General features: G+C 39.4%; 5 protein-coding genes across 7 annotated transcripts; 2 read left to right on the top strand and 3 right to left on the bottom strand.

The window, feature by feature from the left end:
* Positions 1–109: 109 nt before the first annotated feature.
* LOC113677481 (uncharacterized) lies at positions 110–5,172 on the bottom strand. 3 transcript variants are annotated; one of them, XM_089211136.1, is made up of 10 exons: positions 5,068–5,172; positions 4,520–4,705; positions 4,212–4,335; positions 3,460–3,700; positions 2,944–3,027; positions 2,623–2,749; positions 2,083–2,195; positions 1,619–1,807; positions 1,125–1,238; positions 110–507 (listed from the first exon to the last, which is right to left on the bottom strand). In XM_089211136.1, exons 2-10 carry the CDS (start codon positions 4,605–4,607, stop codon positions 466–468), a joined length of 1,122 nt encoding a protein of 373 aa, XP_089067262.1. In that variant the 5' UTR covers positions 4,608–4,705; positions 5,068–5,172; the 3' UTR covers positions 110–465. The 3 variants fall into 3 exon arrangements, with proteins under 3 accessions (XP_089067262.1, XP_027050101.2, XP_089067263.1); XM_027194300.2 differs by having other exon boundaries at positions 4,980–5,150; XM_089211137.1 differs by having other exon boundaries at positions 4,994–5,118.
* Positions 5,173–6,088: 916 nt separating this feature from the next.
* LOC113677448 (uncharacterized) lies at positions 6,089–7,155 on the top strand. Its single transcript, XM_027194253.2, has one exon. The coding sequence runs from the start codon at positions 6,176–6,178 to the stop codon at positions 7,028–7,030; it is 855 nt and encodes a 284-aa protein (XP_027050054.2). The 5' UTR covers positions 6,089–6,175; the 3' UTR covers positions 7,031–7,155.
* A 1,898-nt stretch (positions 7,156–9,053) lies between these two features.
* On the top strand, positions 9,054–10,075 carry LOC113677486 (uncharacterized). The gene has a single exon (XM_027194304.2). The coding sequence runs from the start codon at positions 9,098–9,100 to the stop codon at positions 9,941–9,943; it is 846 nt and encodes a 281-aa protein (XP_027050105.2). The 5' UTR covers positions 9,054–9,097; the 3' UTR covers positions 9,944–10,075.
* Positions 10,076–11,410: 1,335 nt separating this feature from the next.
* Positions 11,411–12,657, bottom strand: LOC113677446 (uncharacterized). Its single transcript, XM_027194251.2, has one exon. The coding sequence runs from the start codon at positions 12,465–12,467 to the stop codon at positions 11,586–11,588; it is 882 nt and encodes a 293-aa protein (XP_027050052.2). The 5' UTR covers positions 12,468–12,657; the 3' UTR covers positions 11,411–11,585.
* Positions 12,658–18,501: 5,844 nt separating this feature from the next.
* On the bottom strand, positions 18,502–27,312 carry LOC113677499 (60 kDa lysophospholipase). The gene is made up of 12 exons (XM_089211125.1): positions 26,777–27,312; positions 26,208–26,352; positions 25,065–25,311; positions 24,542–24,625; positions 23,866–23,992; positions 23,336–23,448; positions 22,123–22,308; positions 21,395–21,508; positions 20,746–20,871; positions 19,966–20,061; positions 19,407–19,757; positions 18,502–19,245 (listed from the first exon to the last, which is right to left on the bottom strand). The coding sequence occupies exons 1-12, from the start codon at positions 27,210–27,212 to the stop codon at positions 19,066–19,068; spliced, it is 2,205 nt and encodes a 734-aa protein (XP_089067251.1). The 5' UTR covers positions 27,213–27,312; the 3' UTR covers positions 18,502–19,065.
* Between the last annotated feature and the right edge of the window lie 539 nt (positions 27,313–27,851).

Here is a 27,851-nt window from a genome sequence, read left to right as displayed (position 1 = left end):
ACGAGTGTCTTTGTAATTCCTGCTCCCGCTTCCCGCCCTCCCCGGCCCCTGCTCTCCCAGGCTCCCGCCCCCTGTCCCCTTCCATTTTAGATGACACAAAATATGGCTTTCTGTAACTAATATATTACGTTTCGCGTCAACTTAGCCTTTAGGATCAAAGACAGATACTCTTCTAATTAGCCCCTGGAATTTTATGCGTGCTAGATTTTGATGGCTGTTTGGCTCATTATTCAGTATGTGCTACTGGAATATGAAGATGACAGAGGATCGAGACCGCAATCGAGCTGCGAAAAAAATTTAGGTTTTGAATATCGAGCATCTTTCCTTAAATAGCTGTGGATGAACTGGAAAAATAGCAGGAGGAGAAGGAAACAAACATTTTTTTCACGCATATTTTTGTTATTCAAAAAATTCGTGTCTGTAAGGGCCCAGAACTTGTACTGGCCAGAACCACTTCACCCAGCGTTAAAAAGGTGAAATCTCACGCCGTAGATTTGATCTCATCAGCTGCAAAACAATGAACGAGAAAGAGAATAGGTACAAATCATTCATACACTTTGGACGTATGTTTAACCATTTCAATGACCTATTAGACGCCCAAAGTCAATATTCAAATTCTTCCTGTAGAAAACGCCCTTCTAAGGTCAAATTAGGTCAAACTGGCTCCTCCCCTTTGAGCCGGAAAATTATTTCGAATTTATTGCGTTGTGTAAGCCATTCTGGAGGCGGAAGAGACTCCACTATGTGTAAGTTGTAGAATAAGGTAATTTTCGATTGAGTGTTGAAAGTAATTCAGGATTCCATTGGTTTTGATTTACTTTGCTTTGTGATTGCTGCAGAAAACTCACCCCACCCTCTCAACCAATCAGATGCAAAGGAAAATCCAATCGCACCTTGGTCATCTGCGTTTTCCCGCTTCGGGTGGTACACTTGTTTTTAATTGAGTTCTCATTGGCTATTGACGTACTTCCTTTGCTCTGATTGGCCCTTGTAATTGCTTTGGTTTTGATTCACGACACTTAATCACAAACCCCACACTGTTCATGATTCTTTGAGAAACCTCATTCTATGTTAAGAGACCATCAGGCACCGTCTATGAGGCTACATTTCAGAGAGAGACTTACCGATTTCCTCTCTTCTAACGTGAGTTCCTCTAGTCCCATAACAAACGCGACCTTGGTTAGCGCGCATTCGACCGTCATGTCTCCCCCGAGGACTACTCCTAACTCAACAAGGCCCTGTGTGAATAACGAATCACAATCTAAAACTCGGACATTTTGTGGTTTTCGAGATTTGTTTAGCTTTAGTTCTGTAGCGGGTACATCTACAAAAGCATATCTTGATGAAAGTAAAAACGGCAAATGACCAGCTCGTTATCCTTCTATTAATCTTTCCTGGTACTGCCTAAGTCTTTCTTAAAATCTTTCCTAATATTTTCCTAGGAAATCTAGGTTCCTTCTCCTCAAAATTCTCTACAAAGCTGACGAGAAGATTGGGGTCAATGGAGAGTGTCAGTCACCTTCCTTCCCTCTCCCTTCAAATACTTAAAAATGTACACAATGAATAAGGTCCTGGAAAACATATTCTTACAAAACTGCATTAGGCATTTAGTCAGTACCTTTTCCACAAACTCGCTAGAAACATCATGTGGCCCTCCACGACAAGGACAACAGGTGACAATGACCACACCCTTGTCCGTCGCTTCTTTGACCGCCTCAGTAAGATCAGTTCTCGAGTCTGGTATATTGCCACTTCCATATATTACCAGGACAACACCCTCAATTGGAGGCTCTAAACACCCTTTTATCTGAATATAAGCAAATAGAAGATAACAGAAAGGATCAAAAGCTAAGCAAACATCATTTGGGTTTGGAGGGCAAATCCAGTGTAAATTTTAAACCCTTTGTAACTGGTTTTCTTTGCTTTAATTAATTTGTTACATCCTGGCATTAATTAGTATCCATATTCTCCATACTGATCTCTATACATTTCCTTTTCATTTTTTGTTGGAAAATCAAGAGCTTCTAAATTGGTGATCAAAGTTTTTCTACAACAATCTTCTAAAATGACATCGCAACATACCATTTGTATTGGGATACCAGGGAACATAGGAAGTAATGCTATGTTTTGGCTCATCTTTGTGTGGAGTGTGAAACATCCTTTATGCCTTGGATCACCAGAATAATTCCATTCAACTAAGTAATGACAAAAATTATTTTCAATAAATAGCTGGTCGACCTGTTAAATTAAAACAGCTGTGATTGCATGCTACACAAGTAGAGCATGGTAAAATCTGTGCAATGAGCTGCTGAAACTGGCAAAAATTAGGTGCTAAAATGCTACTAAACTACTTTTAAAGGGCTACTTTTATAAATAAATTTTATATAGGGCTTATCAGATCAATGACTCTAAAGTATTGGCTCTCTTGAAAGGCAACCAGTAAAAGTACAAGTTAGCTTGGCAAAAAGGCAATGGCTGGAACTGATGACATCTTTCACACAGGCTTTGGTACTGTCCTGCTAGCTTGGTTAGTGTACAGAACAAGACATGAGCATACACCACAGACAGAAGAAATTATTTATAAATAAACTCATTACCATCAGTAAAAGGTTATGCACTTACTGCCTCCATTATTGCTTAGTTTTGCCAGAGGAGGATAGCTTGGTGAGTCAAAAACAGAAAAACTCTTTGCATTTACTTTGGTTGATTTATTTCCTCTAAACAGCTTTCCATTAAAGAAAATTGTCACCTGTAGAGGAGGAAAGTTGTTTCTTAGGTGCCTGATATATAAGTGCAAAAGTACATTAAAATGGGTTTTATTCAAGTCAAAATCGCTTGCATAGTAGTCATTTCCTTTCACCTGGCTGGCTCACTTTCATCCAGCTTAATGCTACATACATTTACCCCTTCCACCCCCAAGATCTAGTAAATCTATGTTCCTACCTCTGAAACTGCATAGTGCCCAGCAAACAACAGTGCACCACCCAGGTTATCTTTTGTATCTGTCTCTTCCTCATAAATTGGGGTCTGTGATAAAAGGAAACAGGTGAAGGTTTTAATGAACTTAACTGACCATGTCTCTGTCAAGTGAAAAATAGTATTTGACCAGAAATAGATACTAGCACAGCCCAGAACCTGTTGTAATGAGATTTCAAAACTTATGCAGAAATCCAAGATTCAGGCAATATAAGGGTTATTTTTTTATTACTCACGAGAAAATTAAAAGTTTTGTATACTTTCTACTATATTACAGATTTTAAATTCAGGTACTTCACTGCTTCATAGTGCAAATTGCATGCAGTTTTAGTGTGACTTTACCACAGGTTCTGTCTATCTCAGATGCCAATATTCTTACCCACATGATTCCTTGACAATCTTTTGATCTTGAATTGTTCTATTAATCATACTGGCACTCAATCAGCCTACAAAATAACACTTGGAAATTTTAACATGGTTTACCTGTGCTCCAGTGAGGACCACAGGTTTCCCAAGATTCTCAAGCATGAAAGACAGTGCTGACGCAGTATAAGCCATAGTATCAGTCCCATGTAAGATCACAAACCCATCATAGTCATCATAGTTATTGGCAATCTCTGTGGCCATGTCAATCCAGTCCTTTGTGCAAGTATCTTTTGATTCCCGTACAGTACCAGCCTTCTTGATATCATACAATATTTTGCTGTTATCCTGATCATGTACACTAAACAAAAACCAGTCAAATAAGCCAATTTTTTAATTATCTCAAGCGTAAGAATGAGAATAATTCAAAAACATTACCGGGTATGTACTTGTTTATCATACATTTCTAACAGTTCATCATGATCAGTTGTTGAATGCCAAGTCTATAATTTCTTTAGTTATCCATGAGATACCCAAGATCTAAATTACATATATAGTTAACATTTCTTCCACTTTATGGATATATTTTAAAATATTAGTTTTGAAAGTACAGCATTCAACAAGAACCTCCAAGTGATATTTTCTTCCCTTCTCATGTACCAAGTCTGGTAAAAGTTCTAACAGCTTCCTCATGAAGAGGCACAAATCTAGTCTGCCTGAGCTCAGTTGTCAAATTAATCTTTTTAAGATGGAAGGCTCAACTATTGAAAAGTGTATTTCAACAAAAGAAGATTTATTTTAATGAGCTTGCAACTTGAGTCCCCATCAGGCATCAAATCTCAGATCTTCAGATTCTGAAAGGTAATACTTACGGCATGGCCAATCTTTCTGTTACACCCACTTTTCTTGCTTGAGGCGCAGTGAAAGCAGCATCATGAAGCAATGGATGCCTTTTCAACTCTTCAATGAATAAGTCCAAGTGTAGAATGCAAGGCTCTGAAATAAGAGGATTTTTCCTTACCACTTACTCTTATTTTCATTGTTTTTCATGCCATATACACTTCATGATTGGAAATGATGCAAGATATCTTTATCAATTTCACCTTCACAAGGGAAGTGACATGCATAACATCTAAAACTATTAAGTCGATGAAAAATTATAAATTAATTGGTATCATACCATTTTCAGAGAGCTTTTTCATTCCAACTGTTCCTCCAGTATATAGAACAAGGACCAGTGAGGACTTGGCAGGCGTCATGTCACTCATAACAAAGAGATGGAGAATCTGGAAGCAGCTTACCAACAGGAGTACTCTATAAACTCTCTTGCACACTGCCTGGTGTCACTTCAGTGACTTCATACAGCCTAAAGATAGAAGCAAGAGTAGGAACAGGAAGCTAAGCACAGCATTTTCCCAAGCATCCCCCCCCCCGTCACATCACCTCCCAATCCCTTGAACTCGTGTAATTAATTGAGGCGGTGATCTTCCTCCCCAACTGACAATGGTTGATCGCAATAGGCCACCACCGGATAACATAACAATCGCGAAATATAGCTTAAAGAACGACATAGGAACGGTAGAGACCAAACAAAAGTCTGAATGAATACTTCCAGCACAAAAATGCATAGATGACGTTACCTAAATTTCCTCACAATAAAGTTCGACGTGCGACACCATTTTCGCTTTCTGTCTTTGTCAATATTCTTCAGAATATTGTACAGCTTACTTTTATGACACTTTCTTTAGCGGTTACTAACATCAAATCCGTGACCCATCCACTAACCCCACTTTTTTAGCTCATTTGGTCACGAAACCACGTAGAACATGTCACGCTACTTAGCCACTGTGCGAACTAAATCCGCTAGCCTGGTACAGAGGAACACCGGTTAATATGTACATACCGTGAAAAGTGTATGCGGTGAATATGTCACGCAAACGACAACAAATAAAACCTAGAAATTGGAATTACTCATAATGAAGGCTTTCCTTGTTAATAATCAATCCAAATCTCCAGTCTGCGTCTGGAAAAGTATTCTACCGTTCACTTCCAGCATCCACCAACATTATAAAAGAAGCCGGGAAATCGAGAAAATTTGGAATCATTTCGAAGTTCTTCGCAAATGTTCGGGGATACTCGGAACGGGTGGATGACATTACATTAGCCAAACTTCTCTGCGGTTGTCGTATTGGAAAAGTATTTACGAAAGGACAAATACCATCAGAGAGCACGTATAAATAGAAAAGTACATTTATCAAAATAAAATCCACTTTTCATTTTGCAAAAGTGAGGATTCCTGAGCGACTGGTGGCATGCAAAGAAGTTTGAATCCATATCACACGTTAAATTCCTCACAAATGATCGGAGCAGTTCTCTAATTAGTGTTTTATTTTCAGTAGAGAATTAAAGAAAATTGAAAAATTTATTGTCTAGGTGAGATTATTAGTGTGATACACATCAATAAAAACCGTCACAGTACTAGTTCAATTCTGAAGCCTAAATGTTTTCTAAGATATGAAAAAGTTGAAATTTCGTGCGTCAGAGCATGCCATCGAGGGCGAACTACCTGTCAAAGTTTGAAACGGTTTGGTTACAGAGCTGACACCGGCCTATTTACAAACACCAAAGGTGAGAAAGTATTGCATCCTCCTGTTTACATGTGTTGTGCGACAGTAAAACTCTTGTTGGCATTTCTCTGTTACATTCTCTGCTGTAACAATACAGCTTTCGAAAGCTGTTTAAACGCAGATCATGAGAAAGTAGATATTAAAAGAGTGATTTGGCTTTTTGTAATGCTTCAACACCACAAAGCTTTGATCAGTGAGTTTTACCCAAGATGGAGACAATTTTTCATATCCTTATTGCGGCCAGTATTGTTGCTCTTGTCTCAGGCCACGGCCGGCTTATTGATCCACCCAGCAGGAACTCAGCATGGAGGTACGGTTTTGAAACGCCGAGGCAAGACACAGATAATGAGCTTAACTGTGGCGGGTTTAATGTGCAGTGGTCTACGAACAAAGGAAAGTGCGGTGTGTGTGGAGACGCCCATCACTTAAGGCCTGGTAAAGCTCTTTATACCCATCCCGGAAAGTACGCGACGGGAACCATCACTAAGACGTACAGAGAGGGACAGGAAATTAAGGTGGTGGTAGACGTAACCTCCAACCATCAGGGATACTTCACCTTCAGCGTGGGCGACATTGGCTCTCCTCCCATAACTCAAGAGAAGCTGAGCTACGTGTTGAGGCAGCCCAATGGCGACACCAAGTGGAAAATCAACTCGCACGGGAACGACGTGTTTACGATCAGGCTAAGACTTCCCAGGGGCTTGACATGTGATCACTGTGTGTTACAGTGGTGGTGGCGTGTGGGAAATAACTGGGGATGTGATGGAAAAAGAGACTGTGGAATGGGTAAAGGACCACAGGAAACCTTCGTAAACTGCGCCGATATTAGGATCACGAAAAGCGACGGAAGTGTGCCACCACCGCCTGCTCCAACCCGCCCCCCGCCACCTACAGAGGCACCTCCGGAGCCTCCCAAGCCCACCAAGCCCCTGCCCACCAATGCTCCTAACCCGGAAGGTTGCAGGTCAATACCTCCGTACAAAAGTAAACAAATGGACGACTGGTGTCGCAGAAATTGCGCCACAGGATACTGCCCAGCAACTCACTGCAAGTGCTCAATGTAAAGAAGATCCCCACTACCTGAAGCTTGCATTGAATAAACTTGACAATAAGACTGTACTCGGGTTTGACTTTTGATTTCATTCGATGTATCTGTGGGTTAATAAAATGTATATCAAACCATTGAAAAGACTTATGTGTTTCTTCGAGATGACTGAGTTGTCTCTGCTTTGCGTTCAACTTCATATTTCACCGTTACCAACATACCTGTGATTCCTTCTCCTCCTCAGCCCCCCACACTGCGAACTAAATATTTCCTGAAGATTTCTTAACTTTTGAACCACACTTACAATGAGTCAGTTTAATTATGACGAGTAACTATACATTTGTAACCACTCTTTTTCCACCAAATCACTGAGACTGGCAAATGTTCGATGAAAACCTGCACTGTTTTATTCTTAATGAGAACTCCATGAGCCTTTTCTGACCTTTTTTAAAGGCTGGTATTTCATATGGAGGTCGATTTTGATTCTGGTTTGTTTCCTTCATTGACACGAGATTGAATATTTAAGCACCCTTACACATGCCCGTGCGAATGTATATCACCCCTCTTTGTGAGAGGGGTGATAACCCATAATAATAGGGAGCCTGGCATTCCCCCAGGTGCAAAGGACCCCCCCCCCCCCTCACACCCCACTTGTCACATAAAATTATCCTTACGACGGTAAAGCGTTTAAAATGCAACCAGCGGGGGCGGGAAGGAGAGGAGAGCGATACGTAATTTCTGCCGACGGCTATTTTTTTGGTGTGTATACGTTTCAAAGATGTGCGCGACGCTTGAGCGCGAGAACAAACATGATCTTATTTTCGCGCTCATTAAATAAATCTTCTGCAGCTCTTGTTCCATCCACATGACATATGAGAGAATAAAGGGCCTGTGGCCAGACTAAAATTGGTGTGAAACCGTGGAGTCTAAACAGAATTTGGCGGTTGGAAAATAGTTTTTGCCCCATCTTCTCATCGGGTAAAACTTTCATATTAATCTAACTTTTACTATACCTCCTATTTCGGCATTAGGCAACGATTTTGACGCCAGAAACTGAGTTTAACGCAGAACTGTACGCAAGGATTTGGAAACGACCACGAGGATTAAGTGAAGACCGTTTTTTTCTCTTGTTTTCTTTTCTTCCTCTTCTTCTTTATTTTTTTGGAGGTTTTTATTGAGTTATTTAAGACACGTTTCCCAAAGGAACGGGCAACAAACGCGAAGATTACGTGCGCTACATTGATCAACTTTGCTTTTACTAGCGTTAGAAATTTTGAAATGTAAAAGTGCGAATGGCCCTCGCATAAACCACGCTCATTTAAATCTGTTTATCTTTATCGTGTAGTGAGCAAAATTGATGAAAACCCTTCACTCTCCAGTACCCTCTCTCTTCCTAATTTGTAAACTTAACAACACCTATGTATGTACCTTATAAAATTTAAATACCTACTTTTTTAGGATAAAAATTTAATTAGAGCTCAGTTTATATAAACACGACTATTTAATTTTCATCACATCTTCGATTCTCCACAATAACTTGCGTTTTACTCCAAACGAAATCAGCATTTTTCGTGATATTAAACGTGATATAGAAATGTATTGTCTCTAGAACAACCTTTTGCTCTTGACTATCCGCCATGTTTGTAGCTAGATCTCAACTGTGTTTACATCTTGTGCGCTTTTATTTACAAACCAAAAAAGTGTGAGTGCACTGTTTGCATATCCAGTACATATGTCGTCCAAACGCCAAAAATTCTGAGCAAGGTTTGAACACATTCTACTGATGTTAAAATAAGCGGACAGCCAACCTGTTTCAACTTTACAGACCAGATGATAGTCGTCAACCCACGTAAGGGCGTTGCGTATGAGATAGGGGGAGGGGGAATATCCGCCTGTGATCCCCTCTTTGTTGTGAAAAAAGTGATACTTTGTAAAAGAGCACTTTGACGTGCTTCAGAGTGTTAATGCGACACTGGGGCAAGAATCCCCCCCCTGCCACCTATGCGCCTACCACGTTTTAAATTGACCTGCTGCTCGAATGAGATCACAAACGCTAAGTAGGTGCCATACTGAGTTTTCGTGAAACATGGCAGCGAATTTGCAAGTTTTTATCGTACTAAACCTTATCACTTTAGTTCTTGGTCACGGTAGCCTTGTCGACCCAGCTAGCAGGAACTCGGCTTGGAGGTTCGGTTTTGATACACCGACGCAGCATACCGATAACGAGCTGAATTGCGGTGGCTTTAGCGTTCAGTGGAACACGAACAAAGGAAAGTGCGGCGTGTGTGGAGACGCGTACCATTTTAAGCCTGGTAAGGCTCTCTACACTTACCCTGGAACGTTCGCCACGGGAACCATCACTAAGACGTACAGAGAGGGACAGGAAATTACGGTGATGATAGAAGTTACCTCCAACCACCAGGGATACTTCACCTTCAGGGTGGGCGACATTGGCTCTCCTCCCATTACTCAAGAGAAACTGAAATATGTATTGAGGCAGCCTAATGGCGACACCAGGTGGAAAATCAACGTGCCCGAAGACAAAATCTTTGAGATCAAGCTGAGACTTCCCAAGGGCCTTACATGTGATCACTGCGTGTTGCAGTGGTGGTGGCGCGTGGGAAACAGTTGGGGATGCGATGGGCCTAATGACTGCGGAATGGGCAAAGGACAACAGGAAACTTTCGTAAATTGCGCCGACATCAGGATTACGAAAAGCGACGGAAGTGTGCCACCACCTCCTCCAACACGGCCTCCCCCACCCACTGAGAAGCCTCCGAAGCCTACCGAGCCTCTGCCTACCAATGCTCCTAATCCGAAGGGCTGCAAAGCCGTAGGCCCCTGGACAGGTAACAAAGCCATAGACGAGTGGTGCGTCAAAAACTGCGCCAAAGGTAACTGTCCAGCCAACATGTGCAAGTGTCCGAAGTGAAAGGAACTGTAGTCTGAATGACGTCAAGTCTCTCGCTGGTATCAAGATTAAAGGAGTTCTGTGTAGATTAAGGGAAATAAAATGTATGGTTTGATAAATATCTGCATTTTAATAAATTCAAAAGGTGTGGAATGCTTGTGTAAATTTGTTTCAATATTGACAGCTGTTGCGCTGTGTTAACCCTTTGACTCCTAAGAGTGACCAGCATCCAATATCTCCCTACAACATTAAGGTCACGAGAATAAAGAAAATGATCACCAACTAAAAAAGCTGTTGATTGTTTAACAAATTCTTCCTGACTACGCCTTAGGAAATGACTAAAGAATAGTGGGAGAATATGCTGGTGTTACTGATACTGATGTTAGGTTGTAAAGGGTTTAAGAGTTTTCGACCATGATACTGTGGCCTTATATAAATCGATAACTGTTTTAATTGTTATTTCTCAAAGTCTCGTTAGAAAATCAAATGCTTAAAATTTGGATGGCTGATAACTTTTGCTTTGAAAGCTTTTCCGTCGATCAAAATCAGTTTTCCTATCTGAAAAATGAAACGATGGAAAGCCGATCGTAATTAGACACGGATTGAAGCACTTATTTACGTATTTATTTTCACAATGAAGGACATTTACAGATCGAATACATGGCTTGCAGCGCGATTCAAAAAATGCCCAGCTGAGTATACATATATATATTGCACGCTTTGTCAAACCATAAAAACACCAAAAAAAGAACGAAGCTAATATCCAGCCTCCTTGACCAAACAAACTTGGTCAATAAAGGATTCGTTATACAGTAAAAAAGATTTCGCTTTATTTAGAATCAAGATTGATTTGTTTATTTCGAAAGCCAGGAAAGAAGGCCAACTATGTTGTAGGACAACAAACCAACAAGAGTATCTTATGTCTTCTATATTTTGACTGTCTTCTCCCGTTTTTTGCGACTTCATCACCGACATTGTCCAAGAATTACGATCTCTGTAAGTCTACTCCGCGCTCTTCTTTTTCTTGCGCAAGATCAAAGCTGGCAATCCCAAGCCCATCTTGCCCACTTGGGTTGCCGATCAGAACAGAGGATTCGTTTGATATTGCATACTGGCACCGCTAGTGACATAATAAGAGATGTCACAAAGCGGGGCACGGTGGCCAAAGCGTGAGATCTGTTCAATTTTAACACTCGAAACAACAGTTGCAAAATCTAAAAAATTTAATGGTTGCACAATTTTGATTGCGCTCAGTTAAGTTACAAGAACCTGAAAAAAAAAATAAGAAAAACACCTTTGACAGTCAATATACCAAAAAATACTTTTTCAGACTCTTTTTTTTTCTGAATGAATAATGATATCACCAATGACTGAAAAAAATTCGGAATGTCTTTTTTGTTTGCTCTTGAATTATCCATTTAATAAGGGTTATAAGGAACAAGAGTTCCATAAAGAGATTTTCTTCGTATTTGAAAATGATCACAATTCTTGAGATGAATTCCATGTTTTTATTTAATTCTGAAATAATCAGCGAGTAACAATCTTTTAAGAACTATCTGCTGCTATATCCGGGTAAATGATCTTCAGATTAAGCAAGCCGCAATTTATTTACCTAATATAAACTTAGTGCATATACGTAAAAGTTCGTTGCCTTTCAATACTGTTATTCACATTTACAGTGAGTGGAAGGGCAATAACCCGCTGCGCAGTTAGATGCACACCAGACATCCATATTAGCATCGCCGGTCCAGGCCCCTGTGGCTTTGCAGACTCCTTGAGGTGGTGCAGTTGGTGGTGCTGTGGCGCCAGGGCCTTCTGTTGGGGGAGGATTCGTTGCAGGCGCATCTGTATTGGGTTTCTCTGTCATGGGCGCGTTCGTGTTTGGAGCTTCTGTAGCACCCGGTCCTCCCGCAGACACAATCTTGATATCCGCGCAGTTAACAAAGGTCTCTTGTTTCTTGCCCAGTCCTACTCCGCAGTTGCCGTTTTCGTCACAGCCCCAGTTGTTTCCCACAGTCCACCACCATTGCAGTACGCAGTGATCACATGTCAGGCCTCTGGGAAGGTTAAGCTTAATTGTGAACTTTCCATTTTGGGACGAGTGAAGCTGCCATGTGTTTGATCCATCTGGCTGTAACAGAACGTATGTCAACTTCTCCTGAGTGATGGGAGGTTTTTCCAGTTTTCCAAGGCTGAATCGAAAGTATCCTTGATGGTTTGAGGTAATATCAATCACAACTTCGATTACTTGACCCTCCTTGTAGGTCTTTGTTATAAAACCATCACTTGCGTACTTTCCAGGGTAGACATACTTGGGGTTTTTGTCGTGATACGCATCACCGCACACGCCACATCTCCCATTGTTAGGCCCATTCCATTGAACACTGAAACCTCCGCAGTTCAGCTCGTTGTCTGTGTACTGTCTCGGACGGTTAGGGAAAAATCTCCAAGCAGAGTTTCTGCTGGCAGGATCTATCATTCTTCCGTGGCCAGCCACAGCGACTATCAAGCAGGCAGTCGCGAAAAGGCGAACGATTTCTTTCATTCTAATCTAAATTGTCACAAACGTAACTGATGATACTCGGATTGACCCGGCTAAATCTCCTTAGAAAATGAACTTACACAAGAGAGACTCAAGTTTAAATAAAGTGCTACTGAGGCTAATGAAGACTCTTTATAAGTATCAAACAATAGGGTGACAAGTTGCGTCCTTGAAAAGAAAAAAAATAGATGCATCTACACGTACGCTATTCCGGGGATGAAAAGGATTTTCACCTTAAAAGGCTGGGTAAATAGGCTTGCTGTATTCTTTGTGGTTTTGTAAATATTGCTTGGGGCGTAGATTCTGTGAAAAAGGCAAAATATTTATTCAGGAGGTTGTAGGACCAACAAAACTGAACAAATGTTTCCGGTTAACAATATCGCAATATATAATATTATCATTGAGCCAACAATGACCAATATTTCAAGATCGATGGTTGTAATAAACAAAAAAAAGCAAAAGCTTCGGAACTCCGAGAAAAAGAGGGAGAAACACGCCCTAATAAACAAGATCCATGTATTTTAATCTTCGCGTTTAAAAGATCACTTATCGGATGAATTCATGAGACCAATAGGAAAATGTCACAGTATTAACCTCAGACTCCTCTAAAAGCGATCGTCACTAATATCCAAAGAAGTACATTTTTGGGGGGAATCTTTCAGTATAAAATGCTTTATTTGCCAGCGAAATAAGCGGCAAGCCCGAACGGAGAGTAAAACGAATAAAGGGCATTCATTTTATAACTTTTGAATAGAATGGAGCTTCACGCCGAGAATTCAATTATTCGCCTAGTTTTTTACTTTCGCTGATGTCTCAGAATATCTACAATTTATGAGAAAGCACTGTTTTTAGGAAATATTAGATTGGCTACTGATTTTCTTACACCGAAGTGTTCAATAACTCGAACTTAAAAAATTCTAATTTGACCTTGATGTTTCTCTATGCTGGGGCATTTTAACGAACGGTTTGCCAGAGAGGCGTATTTAAACTTTAAACAGTTCGCTCATACTCAACAAAAGATTGCTTTATTTTTCTTGTCTAGATAAGCGTGTAACTCAAATTGCATTGTTAACCTCATTCCTTCATTGTTCTATATTTTGTATTTAATATGTAATGCGTCAGGCCGCCGAGAAACAATAATGTCAGCGGTTTTTTTTTAGCCAGGGCTTTACAATTCGGTCGCCTTTGAAAGTTTCATAATTCTTTGAGAAGCTCTGTGAAGGACAATTTTCCTCTTACGAAATATATTCAGAAACTTACCCCTATTGTCATTCTCATTTAATCCTTTCTTCTTTTACTCAAATTTTTGCCTTAAACTTAGCAAACAGCTTGCATTAATGGCAAACAGAGATTTTTCACTTTCAGAAGATATTTCGCTCTTGGAATTTTGTAATATCTGGCCAGAGCTAGCAGGGGGCTCTAATATAACTCTGATCCGACTTAGCAAATAAAGAAACCTTGAACGTCATTCGTGCGGCTAGGGCACGAATGACGTGTGTATTTGAGGGGGACAGGAGACGTGGTCGAGTATTTATTTCTATATCTTGAGTTCTCTAGCCGCTTCCTTCCTTCCAGGTCCTCCATTAAAGAGTTATCATGATCACGTTTACGAACACGGCTATGATTTTCAAGAACTTCGAATGCATGTGTACTCGTACTGATTTTAAGTTTTCGCTGATCACTCTGATCATAACAGCAGAAATTCATGAAATGCAAGATTCTTGTCAAGTTCCTGAACAGTTTAACAAATAAGCTTTCTTTACAAGTTTAGTCATTGAAAGCAAGTTGGACAGAACATTGTTTGCCGCAATTATAAAAATAGAATTTCTAAGAGTGTTGCTTTAATTAGTTAATTTCGATAGTTTCTTGATAAATATATTTAGGAGCATCGAGGACGATGCTCACTCTAAGAAGGGAAGCATGTTATGAAGTATTTAGTTTGTCAGTTCAGTAATTTAAGTCATTCTTTTATATGTAGCTACTAGGAATTCAAAGTCTAAAGTTATTTGGGTTTGCGCTGTCACGATGAGTTTCCGAATTGTCTCTGTTTTGTCTAGCTTCCAAGTGGATGTGCGTAGTTTGTCATCTAACTTTGGTTTGATTTGGACCTATACGGAAGCTCTTTTTCTGGCTAACACAGTCAGTGGTTGATTTAGTTGATCGGAAGTATTAAAAACTTTCTTGTTCAATTCGAAGGTCTCGTGTGAAATTGTTTGGGTCGGTCAATAATAGAGGACAACAATCATTTGAACTCATGACCTCTGAGATACGGTACAATGCTCTACCATCTTAGCAAACAGGTCAATTGGGAGCTGGTCATTTTGTTGCTTCGTAATATACTTGTGAAATGATGAATCAATGACTGTAAATATATGAAAATCATACGTGTGAACCGCGGTTTAAGAAGTGAATTTAACAGTGATCTTCGCGGTGATGAACACTACTGAAGCAGTTATATCAAATGACTAAAAGTGAGCAAAAATACAGTATTGACTCTATTCATCCAGTGTATATCTCAGTTAATTTCAATAACAATACATGTCTAGCCGAATAAACACAGCGGTCAAATGTCTGCGGGACTGCGAACGTTACAATGACTTGGTGCTGTGCTTTCAAGCTTTCAGAACCAAGTTGTATTCGTAAACAACCGCACAGGCCAGTAATTCACGGTGTTATGAAATCGCCGATGTTTTTGGTAAAACTCAAATTAGAATGGTAAATCAACAGGATACATGTACTTGAATTAGCTTTGTGTTCGAAAAGTCTCGAATTTTCGTTTTTCCTGCTTTTATTGCTACGGACGTTTCGAATTTCCTTTTTGCTTTCTTTGCGAGACAGCAGTTGTTTCAACACAGCAGTCACGGTTGCACATGCGCACTTAGATTCAAGCGGCATGGGTAATGTAGAGAACTCGAATGAGACGTAGTTTTTCATAGCTTCTAATAAAATTTCAAAGTTTCTAAAGCCAAGACTTTTATATATTGTTGTTTCCACCCATTACTCTCTATTTTCAAACAAATTTTAATACACGAATGAATGAATATAGGTAATGGCTTTGGCGCCCGCCACAATTCCTCCGGAGCCTTACATAATCCACGACCGGAAGTTTGTGGTTCAATTCCTCACAAAGAACCAGTTTTTTATTTGTCCCCCCGCTAAATTATCGTTGAAAATCTCTTAGTTGATCTTTCTCACTTTGTACTAGCTTACACTCTCGTAGTTTGTTTCACACTTCGCATGGCGACGTGATAAGGTCGTCTGGAGGCTTGGCCGTGGCTGGCTGTTGTTATCCTTTGCCGTGTTAATAGTGTAGTTGGCGGTAAACACCGAGGGAAATGTGTGAAAAAAAAGAGGGATCATGTATAGCCAATATCTCTTATGACGATAGCTGGTCTTTGTTTATGGCAGAAAGTAAACGAGAATGAACTGCAGGAGTAGAGAATGTTGGCGTATTTCCCGGGATAGACATGCTCAACACATGCACAACAGAAATTCTCTTCACTGACTGTCAAACAAGTTTGTTTCAAAGCTTTGAGAATTTAGTGACAGATCAGTAACATTACAGGGACCTCGCGTCGATGATCCTTGAAATTCTTGCTAGCTTTCTGCTTCCTTAAATAGCGATTTCGTAGGGAGATTTGTAAAATGATCAAATCTAAACAGCAGAAAAGTTCAAGCCTTCGATTAAACAAATCAAACACAACTGAACCGACAAACGCGGCTTCCCTGCCAATAATAATTGTTTCACTGACTTGAACGAAGGCGGCACAATTATTTGAAATAGAATTAATCAGCTGTGGCTTCGTAAAAGAGCTGAGCTCATCTCCGAAAACACTCTTAGTAATTCTCAAACCAGGGAGATACAGCTCTGGATAGAAGCAGATATGTAACGAATTTAAGAAAATGAACGACACTTTTAAAATTAAAAAACATGTTTCCACTGTTCTTCTGTCATCTTCAGTTCTAAATATTACAAAGTACAAAGTTGAATTTAAAGTGTGTAAGAAAATGCTGATTGGACAAAAGAAACAATAGTAACAGAATGATGTATGCATTTACAAGGAAAGTTTCAAGTTGGTGATTAAGAGTAGGTTTCCCCCATTGAATTTGGATAGCTTTGATTTTAAGTTGAAAGTTGTAGAAGCGTGATCTAGGATGTTAAAATACTCATCAGAACAAAGAGTGCGACATTGTAGAGAATTGTGTATATGTCTGAAAATGTGACAGGTCCTATCACTGACCAAGTGCTCACGTAGGCGTGTGGATAAATATTGAGAGGTTGACGAAACCCCTCGACATTTATTCACACGCGTATGCGTGAGTACTTGGTCAGTGATAACACGTCGGCGAAACCTTGACATTTATCCACACGCGTACGTGAGTACTTGGTCAGTGATAGCATGTCGGCGAAACCTCGACATTTAAACACACGCGTACGTGAGTACTTGGTCAGTGATGGCATGTCGGTGAATCACTTGACATTTATCTACACGCGTACGTAAGCACTTGGTCAGTGATAGGACCTCTCACGTTTTCAGACATCTACACAATTCTCCACAGTGTCGCACTCTTTGTCGAGAACTGTCGAAACATGTTTTTTAGTTTTGAAAGTGTCGTTCATTTTCTTAAATTTGAGATACAGTTCCTTATTAGGAAATACAATACCTTAACTGTTCTTCATCAAAACAAAGAGAATCCTTTTTCTCCTTTGTTTGTGACACAAATCAATTCATTCTTTTTGCGATTTTGACCTTTCCATGTCTTTCTTTCTTTCTTTCATTTTTTTTTATCGAAGAACCAAAAGTCTAAAGGGAATTCGACTCTTTATTCCTACCTACAGACATACTTTCAAACTCTATTCAAACATTAACAACAATCCAGAGAGCGATATCAACTAACATTTCGTGGTACATTGTTGAACAAAGGAAAGACATTAAAAATGTTACGGGGTACGAAAATTGAGCCAAAAAAGGCATGTTCAAGCGGTGAAGGATCCTAGTCGTTTTCATACTAGTACTTCGGTTTGCTTTGTATCAGAATCCATTTTTAGAATCACTGCCAATCATATTGGGTTTCCTCATTCATGATGTTGATAAAGAAAATCAGTGCGAAAGGGTTGATTTGTTACAAGCCCATGTAAGCTTCATTCTGTTTCAAATCGTATCATAACATGGAAGCCAATTTTTCCAGCTAAAAGTAACTGAGAGAAGTAAGAGAAGTTCGTGGACAAAGCAAAGCTTATTTTAAGTCAAGATGCTTTTTCAATACAGCATAAACTAAACACTAGGAGCCGTGGAGTGCCTTAAATTTGTTTGACTACTCGACACCCGCTCACGTTAAACCTGCCATTTCCTCTAAAAATATCGCTGTTCTGTTTCTAGCACGTGAAGTCAAAGAACGATGAAATATACTTCGAGAACCAAATTACATATCACTCTCCGTGTGAAACACAACAAAAATATCGTTCAAAGATTTTTATTTTAAGTCAACAATTTTCAACTTTATCTCTCCCTCTCTAGGACAACTATTTCTTTTCACCGTCAATAGACACAAAACTGTTGAAACTTCACAACTGGATAACTCATAGAACAGAAAATCAACATTCAATATAAATAGATAACTAGATAACTCTTGGAACAGAAAATCAATTTTCAATATAAATAAAATACCCTGACAAAAGTAGCATGGAAGTTTCAAACAGTCTTTTTCATTTAAATTCATGGCAGAAAAAAATTTAAAAAATATTCAATATTATTAATAAAAATTCACTTTATACACAAACAATCGAAAGCAGACGGCAAGATGTTTTCATATAGACCCATTTCAAGCGTGACGTCACATCACGTGACATTGCGAACTGGAGGACAAGCTTCAGTTTGTTTACAACATGGCGGCGAAAGCGACTACGAAGCGAGGGTTGTTACCCGGTTATTTTGAAAATCTACAGCAGAAAGAATCAAAGGAAAGGTATCTCGAAAAGCTAAAGTCTATCGAAGAACAAGATCCGTACGAAATTCCGCGCAAAGAGTGGATCGATTCCTGCTTGAAGTTTCAAATAATACCAGCTTCCGCGATTTCGGAAACTTCATATCTCAGCCACAATTTCATGTATACGTTGTTTTACACGATCTCTCGACGCGATTTTCTCTTCTGAAATTGAACAAGCCAAACTACTTTCCAGTTGAGCGTCACAAACTTGAATCAAACAATCCCAACGGCCAATCAAAACAAAGGAAATATAATATGGAGCCAATGAGAACCCCTAGTCATAACAAGTAACCTGTGAAAGTGGCGGGAAAACGCGGATGACGAAGTCGCGGTTGGATTCAGTATTAGATAGATCGCTTGAGAAGCTGGCGCGACTCATAAAACAATCACCCAATTACTTTTGGCCTCTGTTTCCGAGCGAGTCCTGGTGCTTATACTTTCATATGATCACAGGTTTTCGTTCACATCCGAATTAAACTCATTTTTATACGAAAGGCTGACCACCAGGCCTTGCTTTGAAAAAGAGGCCAAAGGTAATTCAGAATTGGCCTCTTCAAGTCTGGATTTCTCTTAACACTGAATTGATATTGTTCCATAGTTGCATTGTTCCTCTTCACTGGTCAACGGCGTCATTTGTCTTTTCTGCCGCCGACTGGAGTAGTTCCATCATTTCTCTGTTTTCAAAAAGCTCCGCGTTTTTCAGCGGTGTAAAGCCGTAAAGATCTCGCAAGTTCAAATCAACGCCGCACTCCAACAGAAACTTAACCGTGTTCACATTATTTCGACAAACAGCCTAAAAACAAAAAAAAAAGCGAAAAACACGTTAGTATATAACCGTTCGCGTACGTTCAGCCACTGAACAAACATAATAACAACACGAGGGACAGACGGTTTCCTTTAATTGGCTCTGAGCTCTTTTACCTCAGTATGAGGGAAATAATCGAACAAACTCACCACATGTAAAGCCGTTCTCCTGTCGTAATCACCAACATTAAAATCAACTCCAGCTAAGTGCCAGGCCCGCAATCTATCCACCTTATCATCAGCGGCAAGGGAGCATATTTCAAGGGCCGTGTTCACGGTGGTGGGCCCTAAATGAGCCCCAAACTCCCTGAGAAGTAAAATGGCCTCCTCGTTATCTCTACGAATGGCATCGTGCAAAGGTGTTTGTCCGTGATTATCGAAAACGTGTGGCGAGGCGCCTTTCTCCAGAAGATACCGAATGACTTGTAGCTGACCCTCCAGGCATGCTACATGAATCGGAGTGCGGCCATCGTGACTTGTAGCAGCGCTTAATAAACCACCCTGTAAACAAAATACGAAACAAATTATATGTTGCTGAGAGAACCAATTAGATTGCAAGCGTGGTTCTGAAGCACAAAACACTTCCATTAAAGCCAATATTTCATCCCTGCTTCTTAGCCTCACAGGATGAGTGCTTTTCATTAAAGGCCAAGTCACTAAGGAAATCAATTGTTCGGGACTTAGATCCTCGCCAACGTCAGATATATACCTGTTGACGCAGGTCTTCCATAGCATCAATGTCGCCCCTTCCTGCAGCGTGACACATTAACACTGGAAATAATGCTTGCTTGATGAACCTCACTTCCTGTAATGGAAATATGTGTGACACAGAAAAACAGTAAGTATGCCAATCCAAAAGCCAAGAGCAACCCCGATTTAAGTTTCGTCCGCTACGCACCGTTGAAACACCTAAATAAGTCGTGATTGGCTTAGATTTTACATCTTAAAAGTTTGTTACATTGTACTATTTCCAAGTCAGTTAACTGAGAGTAAAAAACAAATTGAAATACCCAGGGAATGGTAAGGAAGTGCTTCTAAGAGTGAACTTAGAGAAGGTTTCACAGCTGTCTTTTCTTGTCACGCATAGGAGTGTTGCGTAAGAAGCCAAAATGAGGCCTTTTTTCAGGCTGGCGGTTTGTAAACTTTCTTTAACTTAAGTAAGGAAAAGAGTAAGGAAATGAATTATTACGACCTGATGAATGAACTATCAATGTATATAAGTAGCTCAAGAGAAAACTCTCAGTCGCAAAAACGTTTCCGTCGTCCGTCACTTCCAGTCCACTATAATAAGGTAGAAAATACTTGGTTACACCATCCTAGTACAAAAAAAAATCTATATATAGCACCTTAACCAGGAGATATCAACGAAAGCAGTTCTAGCTACTTTCGAAATCCCTTGAAATCACTCAGAAATACCAGGAAAAAAAAAGGCAAAAAAAAAAGGCGTGGTAGGGAGCTTATTACTAACGCAGATCTAAGCTTTGCTCACCTCGGTTGAACCGACTTTGAAATGTGAAGCCACTGCATCGATCAGTTCATTGTCCCGCAAAGAAAACTGTTGCATATTTTCGTCTTTGTACGGTGTTAACTCTCCACACAGATTCTTTTTCATCACCTGAAATCATACAGTGAACAGTACATGCTAGTTATTAAAAAAAAGCTTCAAAGTTCTGGCTTTTCTCTCACCGAGTAAGGCAATTTCACTAGGTACTTTTCAATTGTTGTTTTCCTTTTCTTTTTTCAACATGACTAAACTGAAGAAGTAATCCTCCATACTTTGAATAGTACGATAATCGGAGTCATTCTCAACACCAATAATATTTTCACTGTGATGGGAGTATCATCCCACCCTCCCCCTTCCCCCTTTCACTTATCTACTCACCCCCTCCCCACATCACATGTTCCAATCACGACTCTAGCCTCTCACAACCTTCAGTGCAGCTGTCAAAGTTCCGTTGGGTATGACCAAAACCTAGTAATACTACGAGGTAAAATGATTCCGCAGAAACTTTCTTTTGTTAACTGGAATAGCTCCAGAACACTTGCTTGGGAGTTTGACATGATACTTAATCTATTAGGTCATTGTACGTTCCGTTACCAGTAAAGATGACAGTAACATAACAAAATGAGAACCCCACCTCTTTTTTCTCTTCCATTGAGAGCTCATCATGTCCAAGTACATAGGAGAGTTTTGTTAGCGCTGCCTCGACCGTCATATCATTTCCTGAAATCACACCAGCTTCCACCAAAACCTAACACAGAGGCAAATACAGCTTGAAGTTACTGAAACCTACTCTAATTAGAAAATAGATGGAGAAATTTTCAATTGAAAGTCGAAAGTAATTGCGGGAATTTCGTTTGTATTTCTTACTACAACGGAAACCCATCCGTCATTTGCATCTCGCTTAAAAATTTTGTGTGCTCTTGGAGGTGTTGAGCGAGGAGGCCGTGAGACTTAAGAATGAGTCGCCTTTCTTTTCACCAAACACCCTAGTGACTGTTAGTTTCGCATTCTGTTATCTTGTTGAATATGAATGCGGTCTGATGTATTTACTACGCTCTCCAAACCTCAGCGTCATGTGTTAAGGGAGTTGCAGGGTGCTCCACAGTTATTTCTCAGCGCGCATTTTGATTGATCCAAAGAAAACTCACGCCACTCAGTCAACCAATCAGATGGAAAACCAAAACCACACGTGACATGGTCACTCGCGTTTTCCCGCGTTTCTGGCGGTTCGTTTGGTCTTACCCTGAGTTCTCATTGGCTTTTTGTAACATTTAAATTTGTTCTGATTGGCCATGACAATCATTATATTGATTGTAGCATTACAACACTGAATAGAAATTCTTTCTAAAACCAAGAACATACCCTGCCTGTTGCATACGAATCCACAACATGACCGTATAAGCACTGAGTACAATTCACAATGATTACTCCACGTTTAGCCGCAGCTCGTATTTCCTCCAAGAGTTCTTTTCGTGAATCAGGGCCATTACCACTGCCATAAGTCTCGAGAACGACTCCCTCGATTGGAGGCTCTAGAAAAGCATGTACCTGGAAGAGAGGAGAATGGGCACAGGAAATGAAAAATGATATGAACGATCCAAAGAACCTCAGCTGCTTCTTACCCAATTGTTGTCTCACGACAAGGTCAATTGATGTAAACGCAACGTTTCGACTGCTTACTGCAAGTCTTTTTCAGGCGGTGGGGTCGACTGGTTGTGCACGGCATTATATGGTTGGTTGTGGCACGGCATTCTACATCAAGTGACCTTGTCGTGAGACAACAGAACAAACTTATAATATCATTCCACTACCACAATGAACAACAACCAATTTCATAACAATAAAGGAAATGATTGCCCACTAAAGAAGTTCTTGATTGTTCATGAAAGTCTCCTTGTCAGCAGCTTGGGAAATGTATAGAAAAAAGTATGGAGAACATGTATACTTACATTGGGTAAATGGATTAAACTATGGCTTGTTTTTTCTTCTTTTGTTTTGTTTTTTTTTTCATTTTTGTTGGTTTTGTTTTTGTTTTTTTTTTCATTTTTGTTGGTTTTGTTTTTGTTTTTTTTTTCATTTTTGTTGGTTTTGTTTTTGTTTTTTTTTTCATTTTTGTTGGTTTTGTTTTTGTTTTTTTTGTTAATTTGTTTGTTTGCTCACAATGGTAATTGTGCAACTGTCATGGTCTGTTAATTTGCAACTTTGGATTAAAAAAATGGGCTTCAGTATTTAGAATGTAACTATAACTATATTTCGTAGATAAGGTTGTGGTTATTCATTGTGGTGAATAACAATAAAAGCTAAGTTTTTCGTTTGTCTCACGATGTAGTCACGTGTGATGTAGATCGCTACATTATACGTGACTACATCGTGAGACAAACGAAAAACTTAGCTTTTAGAACTATATTGTTACCTTGTGCTTAGAATAATTAGAATGAAGAACGAAATGTAAGTGTTATTAGTAATGTTAGTATTGTAAATATTGTTGCATTTTAAAATTGTAATTCTTGTTAGTACTGCAAAAAATGTAAATAAAAAGTAACATGAAGCAGAGGTTGAGGATTTGAATACTAACTGCTTCCTGTGTAATTCCAGGGAAAATTCTCAGCACTCCTATTCTGGAGCTCATCTTGGTATGTATTTCAAATTTCCTTGCTTGATTTTCATAAAACAGCTCCTCCCACTCAACTAAAAAAAAGAAAAAACATTGAATAAAATAAAGCTCTTTGAGATAAAAATGAGATTTGTACTTTGTTGTGTTACATCAAAATAAGTAAAAATTGAGTCTATGATGTAAATTGTTGACCCTTTGGCCCCTAACAGTGATAAGCATCTTATTTCTCCTTACTATATCACCCCTGATTCACACATTACTATAATGAGATTAGAGCAAGTAATCACCAACTATAGAGGCTCTTGATTGTTAAACAAATTCTCCTAATCAGCACCTCAGGAAATGGATGGAGAAAAGTATGGAGAATATACATGCTGGTCTCAGTGTGTAAAGGGTTTAAAAAAGCCCCCACATTGAACCTTTCCTTGAACCTATTAAAAGGGACCACATTTGGACAAGTCATCCAGAGCTTGAACAACATTGCCCCCTACCTTCAATACCAGCTTCTACTGTTGCCAAAGGAGGGCAGTTTGGAGAGTCAAATGCACCAAATCTGCGTGCATCAACCTTCAAGGCACGATTGCCACGGTACAGTTTTCCATGGAAGAACAATGTCACCTGGCATAGGTTAAATTTAAAAAAATAAAGGCATTTACCAAATGCTTTTATTTTTAAGATACCGGTAAATATGACAAAGTGATGATAATAATAAAAAACATTTTTAATAACTGTGACAATGTTAATGATGATGATAATGATGATGATGGTGAAAGCATTAGATGTCCAAGTTTTAGGTTTTCCAACTAGTTTTAAAGAATATTTTTAGGGAGTACTGATATAGTTTTTAATATAATTATCATATGCAGTACAATATTATTATAATTTCTCTTTTTTCTTTTAACATCATTTTTTACATTTTAATTAAATTCTGAAGAGCCTCAATAGGAGAATTTAATAAAGTATAATACAATAATAATAATAATAAAAAGAGATGGTGAGAGTGGTAATGACAATGATAAAAAGTAAGCCAGACTAACAAAATCAGTGTTCTGCAAGGCCCTGCAAACAATTTATAATTAAGCATTAAAAATACTGTATTTGGTGAATGTTGTTGATTTTTTTTTTTCATGAAAGTCACACAATTATCAATTTATACTTAAAATTTACCTCTGGGATGACATAATGGCCAGCAATCATTAGAGCTCCAAGAAGATTTTGCCTTCCATCATTTAGATGATCACTCAAAGCATACTACACAAAATAAATCCAGCATATTGATTTAACAAGTACATGCAGCAAACCAGGAGTCAATTGTCTGACATCTGAATGAATATAACTATACAAACCTAACATATTTATGGTATATAATCATATAATATACTATAAGAAGGCAGGGTGGCCCAGTGGTTAGGGCACTGGACCTGTAATCTGGTGGTCCTGGGTATGAGCCTTCCACCCTGTTACTTATTGGATTTGTTCTTGGTTTCCCGAAACTCAACTCCTCACCTGCACTTTGTATATAGCCAAATGTTCTGCCTCTGGCCAGTTGGGATTTTTAAAACACTATATTTGTTTTCTAATTACTGCCATTATTGCTATAATTTTTATTAGTATCATTATTTATTATTATTACTTTTACTCACACATCATTCTGTGATATTGATAGAGTTATGCAACTGTACAAACTTGCCTGAGAACCAGTGAAGATCACTGACTTTCCAAGGTTCTCAAACATAAATGAGAGTGCTGATGCAAGATATGCCATGGTATCTGTGCCATGAAGAATAACAAACCCATGATATTTCTCATAACATTCCTTGATTTGCAGTGCAATATTGATCCAGTCTTGAATGTCTTGATCTTTTGAATGAACAACTACATGACTCTCTTTCATCTCAAGAACATCAACAAACACACGTTTTCCATACTTGCTGACTCTAAGCGGATTAGAAATAAACACAATAGTGTATGGTGAGCCAAATCTCCTGGCCACTTCATCTGCTAATGATCATTTTACCGACAGACTTGCTAACCTTATTAACAGCTACCACTCTACACTCTGTATTGAAAGCTACAAGTTTGACACCTCGCCATGTCATTATGTTGAGCAATACATGTTACTCTTGAGGTACCTCTCCCTACCTAGAAGTATAATAAGGTACTGCCTGTCTCTTCACCCGGGAGTATAAATAGGTACTGACTTCCTCCACCCAGGAGTATAAAAAGGTACTGTCTTACTCCACCCAGGAGTACAAATAGGTGCTGTCTCTCTCCACCCAGGATTATAAAATGGTACAACCTATCTCAGGTGTACACGAGTTCCAGCAAAATGAAGGGAAACCTGATGAAATGTTAGGTGGTCACCTTTTACACTCTAAAATCATTATGCATATTCCCCATACTGTTCTTTGTACAGTTCCAAGGTGCTGACAAGGAGAATTTGCCTAAAACTCAAGGGCTCCTGTAGTTGTTGACCATCTCCATTATTCTCCTGACCTTAATGTTTGATTCAGGTGTGATACTGCAAGGAGAAATTAAGGCTAGTCTCTCTAAGGGGTTAAGGGGTTAACCTGTAATAAACTTGCATCCAATCCAAGGGAGTGGCAACTCTTAGTCCTTTCACATTACAGAAACTAAGATAAGCCACAGCACCTTGTGAGCCATTTGCATTCACAATTACCCTCATGTTTTGCATTTTTCAGAGTATTATACATTTTATTCAATGTATTTGGGGTTAAATTTTATTCAGTGTATTTTGGGGTCAAAGTGAATAAGGAGTATTCATTTTGAGAGCCTATGAATGCCAGAAATTGAAATTTTCTCATTTACTCACGGCATCACAATTGTGTCTGATCCAATGCCCTCCTCTGGAATATCATCCAGTACATTGCTAAGGATGTAGTCAACATACTCCACATCATGCATCATGGGGAGCTTCTTCAGTTCTTTCAGTACATTTTTCTTATCAAGATGGAATCCTGAAAAATCAGTGGTTAACTTTATAGGAACAAGTTGACTCCAAGGAGACTTATCAAAATGCAGAACATGGGCTTGCACCAAATCTAGATGTAAGCTTTCACATCAAACTTTGTGACAATCCTTTGAAAATGAAGCAAATACTACCCCACCCAACTGAAATTTTGTTTGTTTTTGTTTTATTACTTTGTTTGTTTATTTTTTTGGTGGGGGGGGGGGGTATAATTGTCACTCAAAAAAAAAAACCTCAAGTAATGTTATTTTGAGATCACCTATGGTTCTTATCCTTATGACTGTGAGGTAAAAGCACCATCCACTTGTACTGTGCCATAACCTCTCCCATCTACTAACTCACTCTTGAAGACCCCTTGCAAAGCACTCGGTCACGTCATATGATTTTATAATTCCTTACTTTGAAATGTTTACCTTCTAGGTTTGGATCTACCTTCCATCCAAGCGCACCACCAGTATACAACAACAAAACTTTACTGTTTACAACATTCTCGTGTGTGATAGGATCCTCCACAGGAACCGTGCCCAGACGGCTTTTCGACGGACTTGAAGAACCACCATCTACAGAGGACGAACTCGAAGACCGCGACTGAAAGAAACTTCTAGACAGCTGTGCATGAAATGATCGCCTATTCAATGCTACATCACCGTCAGCAGCGTCCGAGCTGGAAGTTGACTGCATTGTTTGTTTCCCTGCTGTAGTCGAGGAAAGATGTTTTGTGCTCGACGGTACTGCGCACTTTTCTGAGCCACCTGTTGTAACAACAATGCCATCATTTTCACCGCATTCCGGAAGTGTTTTTAGGCTTTTCTTGGAGCTTGTAGATATTTTCTCAACAGGATCACTCATAACGTTCCGAAATCACCGATAGAACAGTTTGTACGTCGGGTGGGGCGATGACCTTCGATTTCCCGGGAACTCGCCATCTTTATAGCTGAGCAACCGAGCCTTATTGAAAGACGTGAGAGGATTGGGAGGTGGTGTAGGTGCTGATGAAGCTATCGGGGAAGGAAAATTTTTCTAAAAATGGAAAGAAACCTAGAATAAATAATCATGCAAGGCTAAGGGTGTTTAAAGGAAAATCGGTTTTTGAAATGTGAAATGTGTGAAATGTGTGTAGCTCTATTCTGAACTAACAGGATAGGCCGAAAGATGTGGGTCAACCAACACACCTTCGAGAGGCCATCCAGTTACTATCGCGTGCTTTCTTGTCAATTCACGTTATGCAAAATGTTAGGAAGAAGCAGCAATACTGCTCTGGTCGTTTTTACTCTGCCCGCAAGCTCTCATAGGTTGCAAGAGCAGCGAAATCTCTTGACTTGCAGTATCGCGTGATACTAACGTCACGTGCAGTTTAAAGCCTGGAACAAGGAATTGACTAATTATAAGGAATGAGTTCACCATGTGCTGCTTACAACTGCACGCCTGTTCGTTGTTGTTGTTGTTGCTGTTTTTCTTTTTTGTCATTACTTTCGCACTCGTATCTCC

The sequence above is a fragment of the Pocillopora damicornis genome, chromosome 7 (genome assembly GCF_964200805.1).
Source record: "Pocillopora damicornis chromosome 7, jaPocDami1.2, whole genome shotgun sequence".
Classification (NCBI taxonomy): Eukaryota; Metazoa; Cnidaria; class Anthozoa; order Scleractinia; family Pocilloporidae; genus Pocillopora; species Pocillopora damicornis.
Note: the sequence above shows the minus strand (reverse complement) of the source record. Positions and strands in the feature narration are given on the sequence as shown.

What these genes read in the sequence shown, in the direction of transcription:
- LOC113677499 (XM_089211125.1), bottom strand. Translation starts at nt 27,212, where the DNA reads ATGAGTGATCCTGTTGAGAAAATATCTACAAGCTCCAAGAAAAGCCTA. An exon ending in CTGGAATTACACAGGAAGCA is followed by an intron (nt 22,309 to 23,335) that starts GTTAGTATTCAA and finishes CCTCTCTTCCAG; the next exon opens with GTACATGCTTTTCTAGAGCC. An exon ending in TGGAAGACCTGCGTCAACAG is followed by an intron (nt 19,758 to 19,965) that starts GTATATATCTGA and finishes TTTTGTTTACAG; the next exon opens with GGTGGTTTATTAAGCGCTGC.
- LOC113677481 (XM_089211136.1), bottom strand. Translation starts at nt 4,607, where the DNA reads ATGAGTGACATGACGCCTGCCAAGTCCTCACTGGTCCTTGTTCTATAT. An exon ending in GAAAAAGCTCTCTGAAAATG is followed by an intron (nt 4,336 to 4,519) that starts GTATGATACCAA and finishes CTCTTATTTCAG; the next exon opens with AGCCTTGCATTCTACACTTG. An exon ending in CTAGCGAGTTTGTGGAAAAG is followed by an intron (nt 1,239 to 1,618) that starts GTACTGACTAAA and finishes TTATTCACACAG; the next exon opens with GGCCTTGTTGAGTTAGGAGT.
- LOC113677446 (XM_027194251.2), bottom strand. Translation starts at nt 12,467, where the DNA reads ATGAAAGAAATCGTTCGCCTTTTCGCGACTGCCTGCTTGATAGTCGCT.
- LOC113677448 (XM_027194253.2), top strand. Translation starts at nt 6,176, where the DNA reads ATGGAGACAATTTTTCATATCCTTATTGCGGCCAGTATTGTTGCTCTT.
- LOC113677486 (XM_027194304.2), top strand. Translation starts at nt 9,098, where the DNA reads ATGGCAGCGAATTTGCAAGTTTTTATCGTACTAAACCTTATCACTTTA.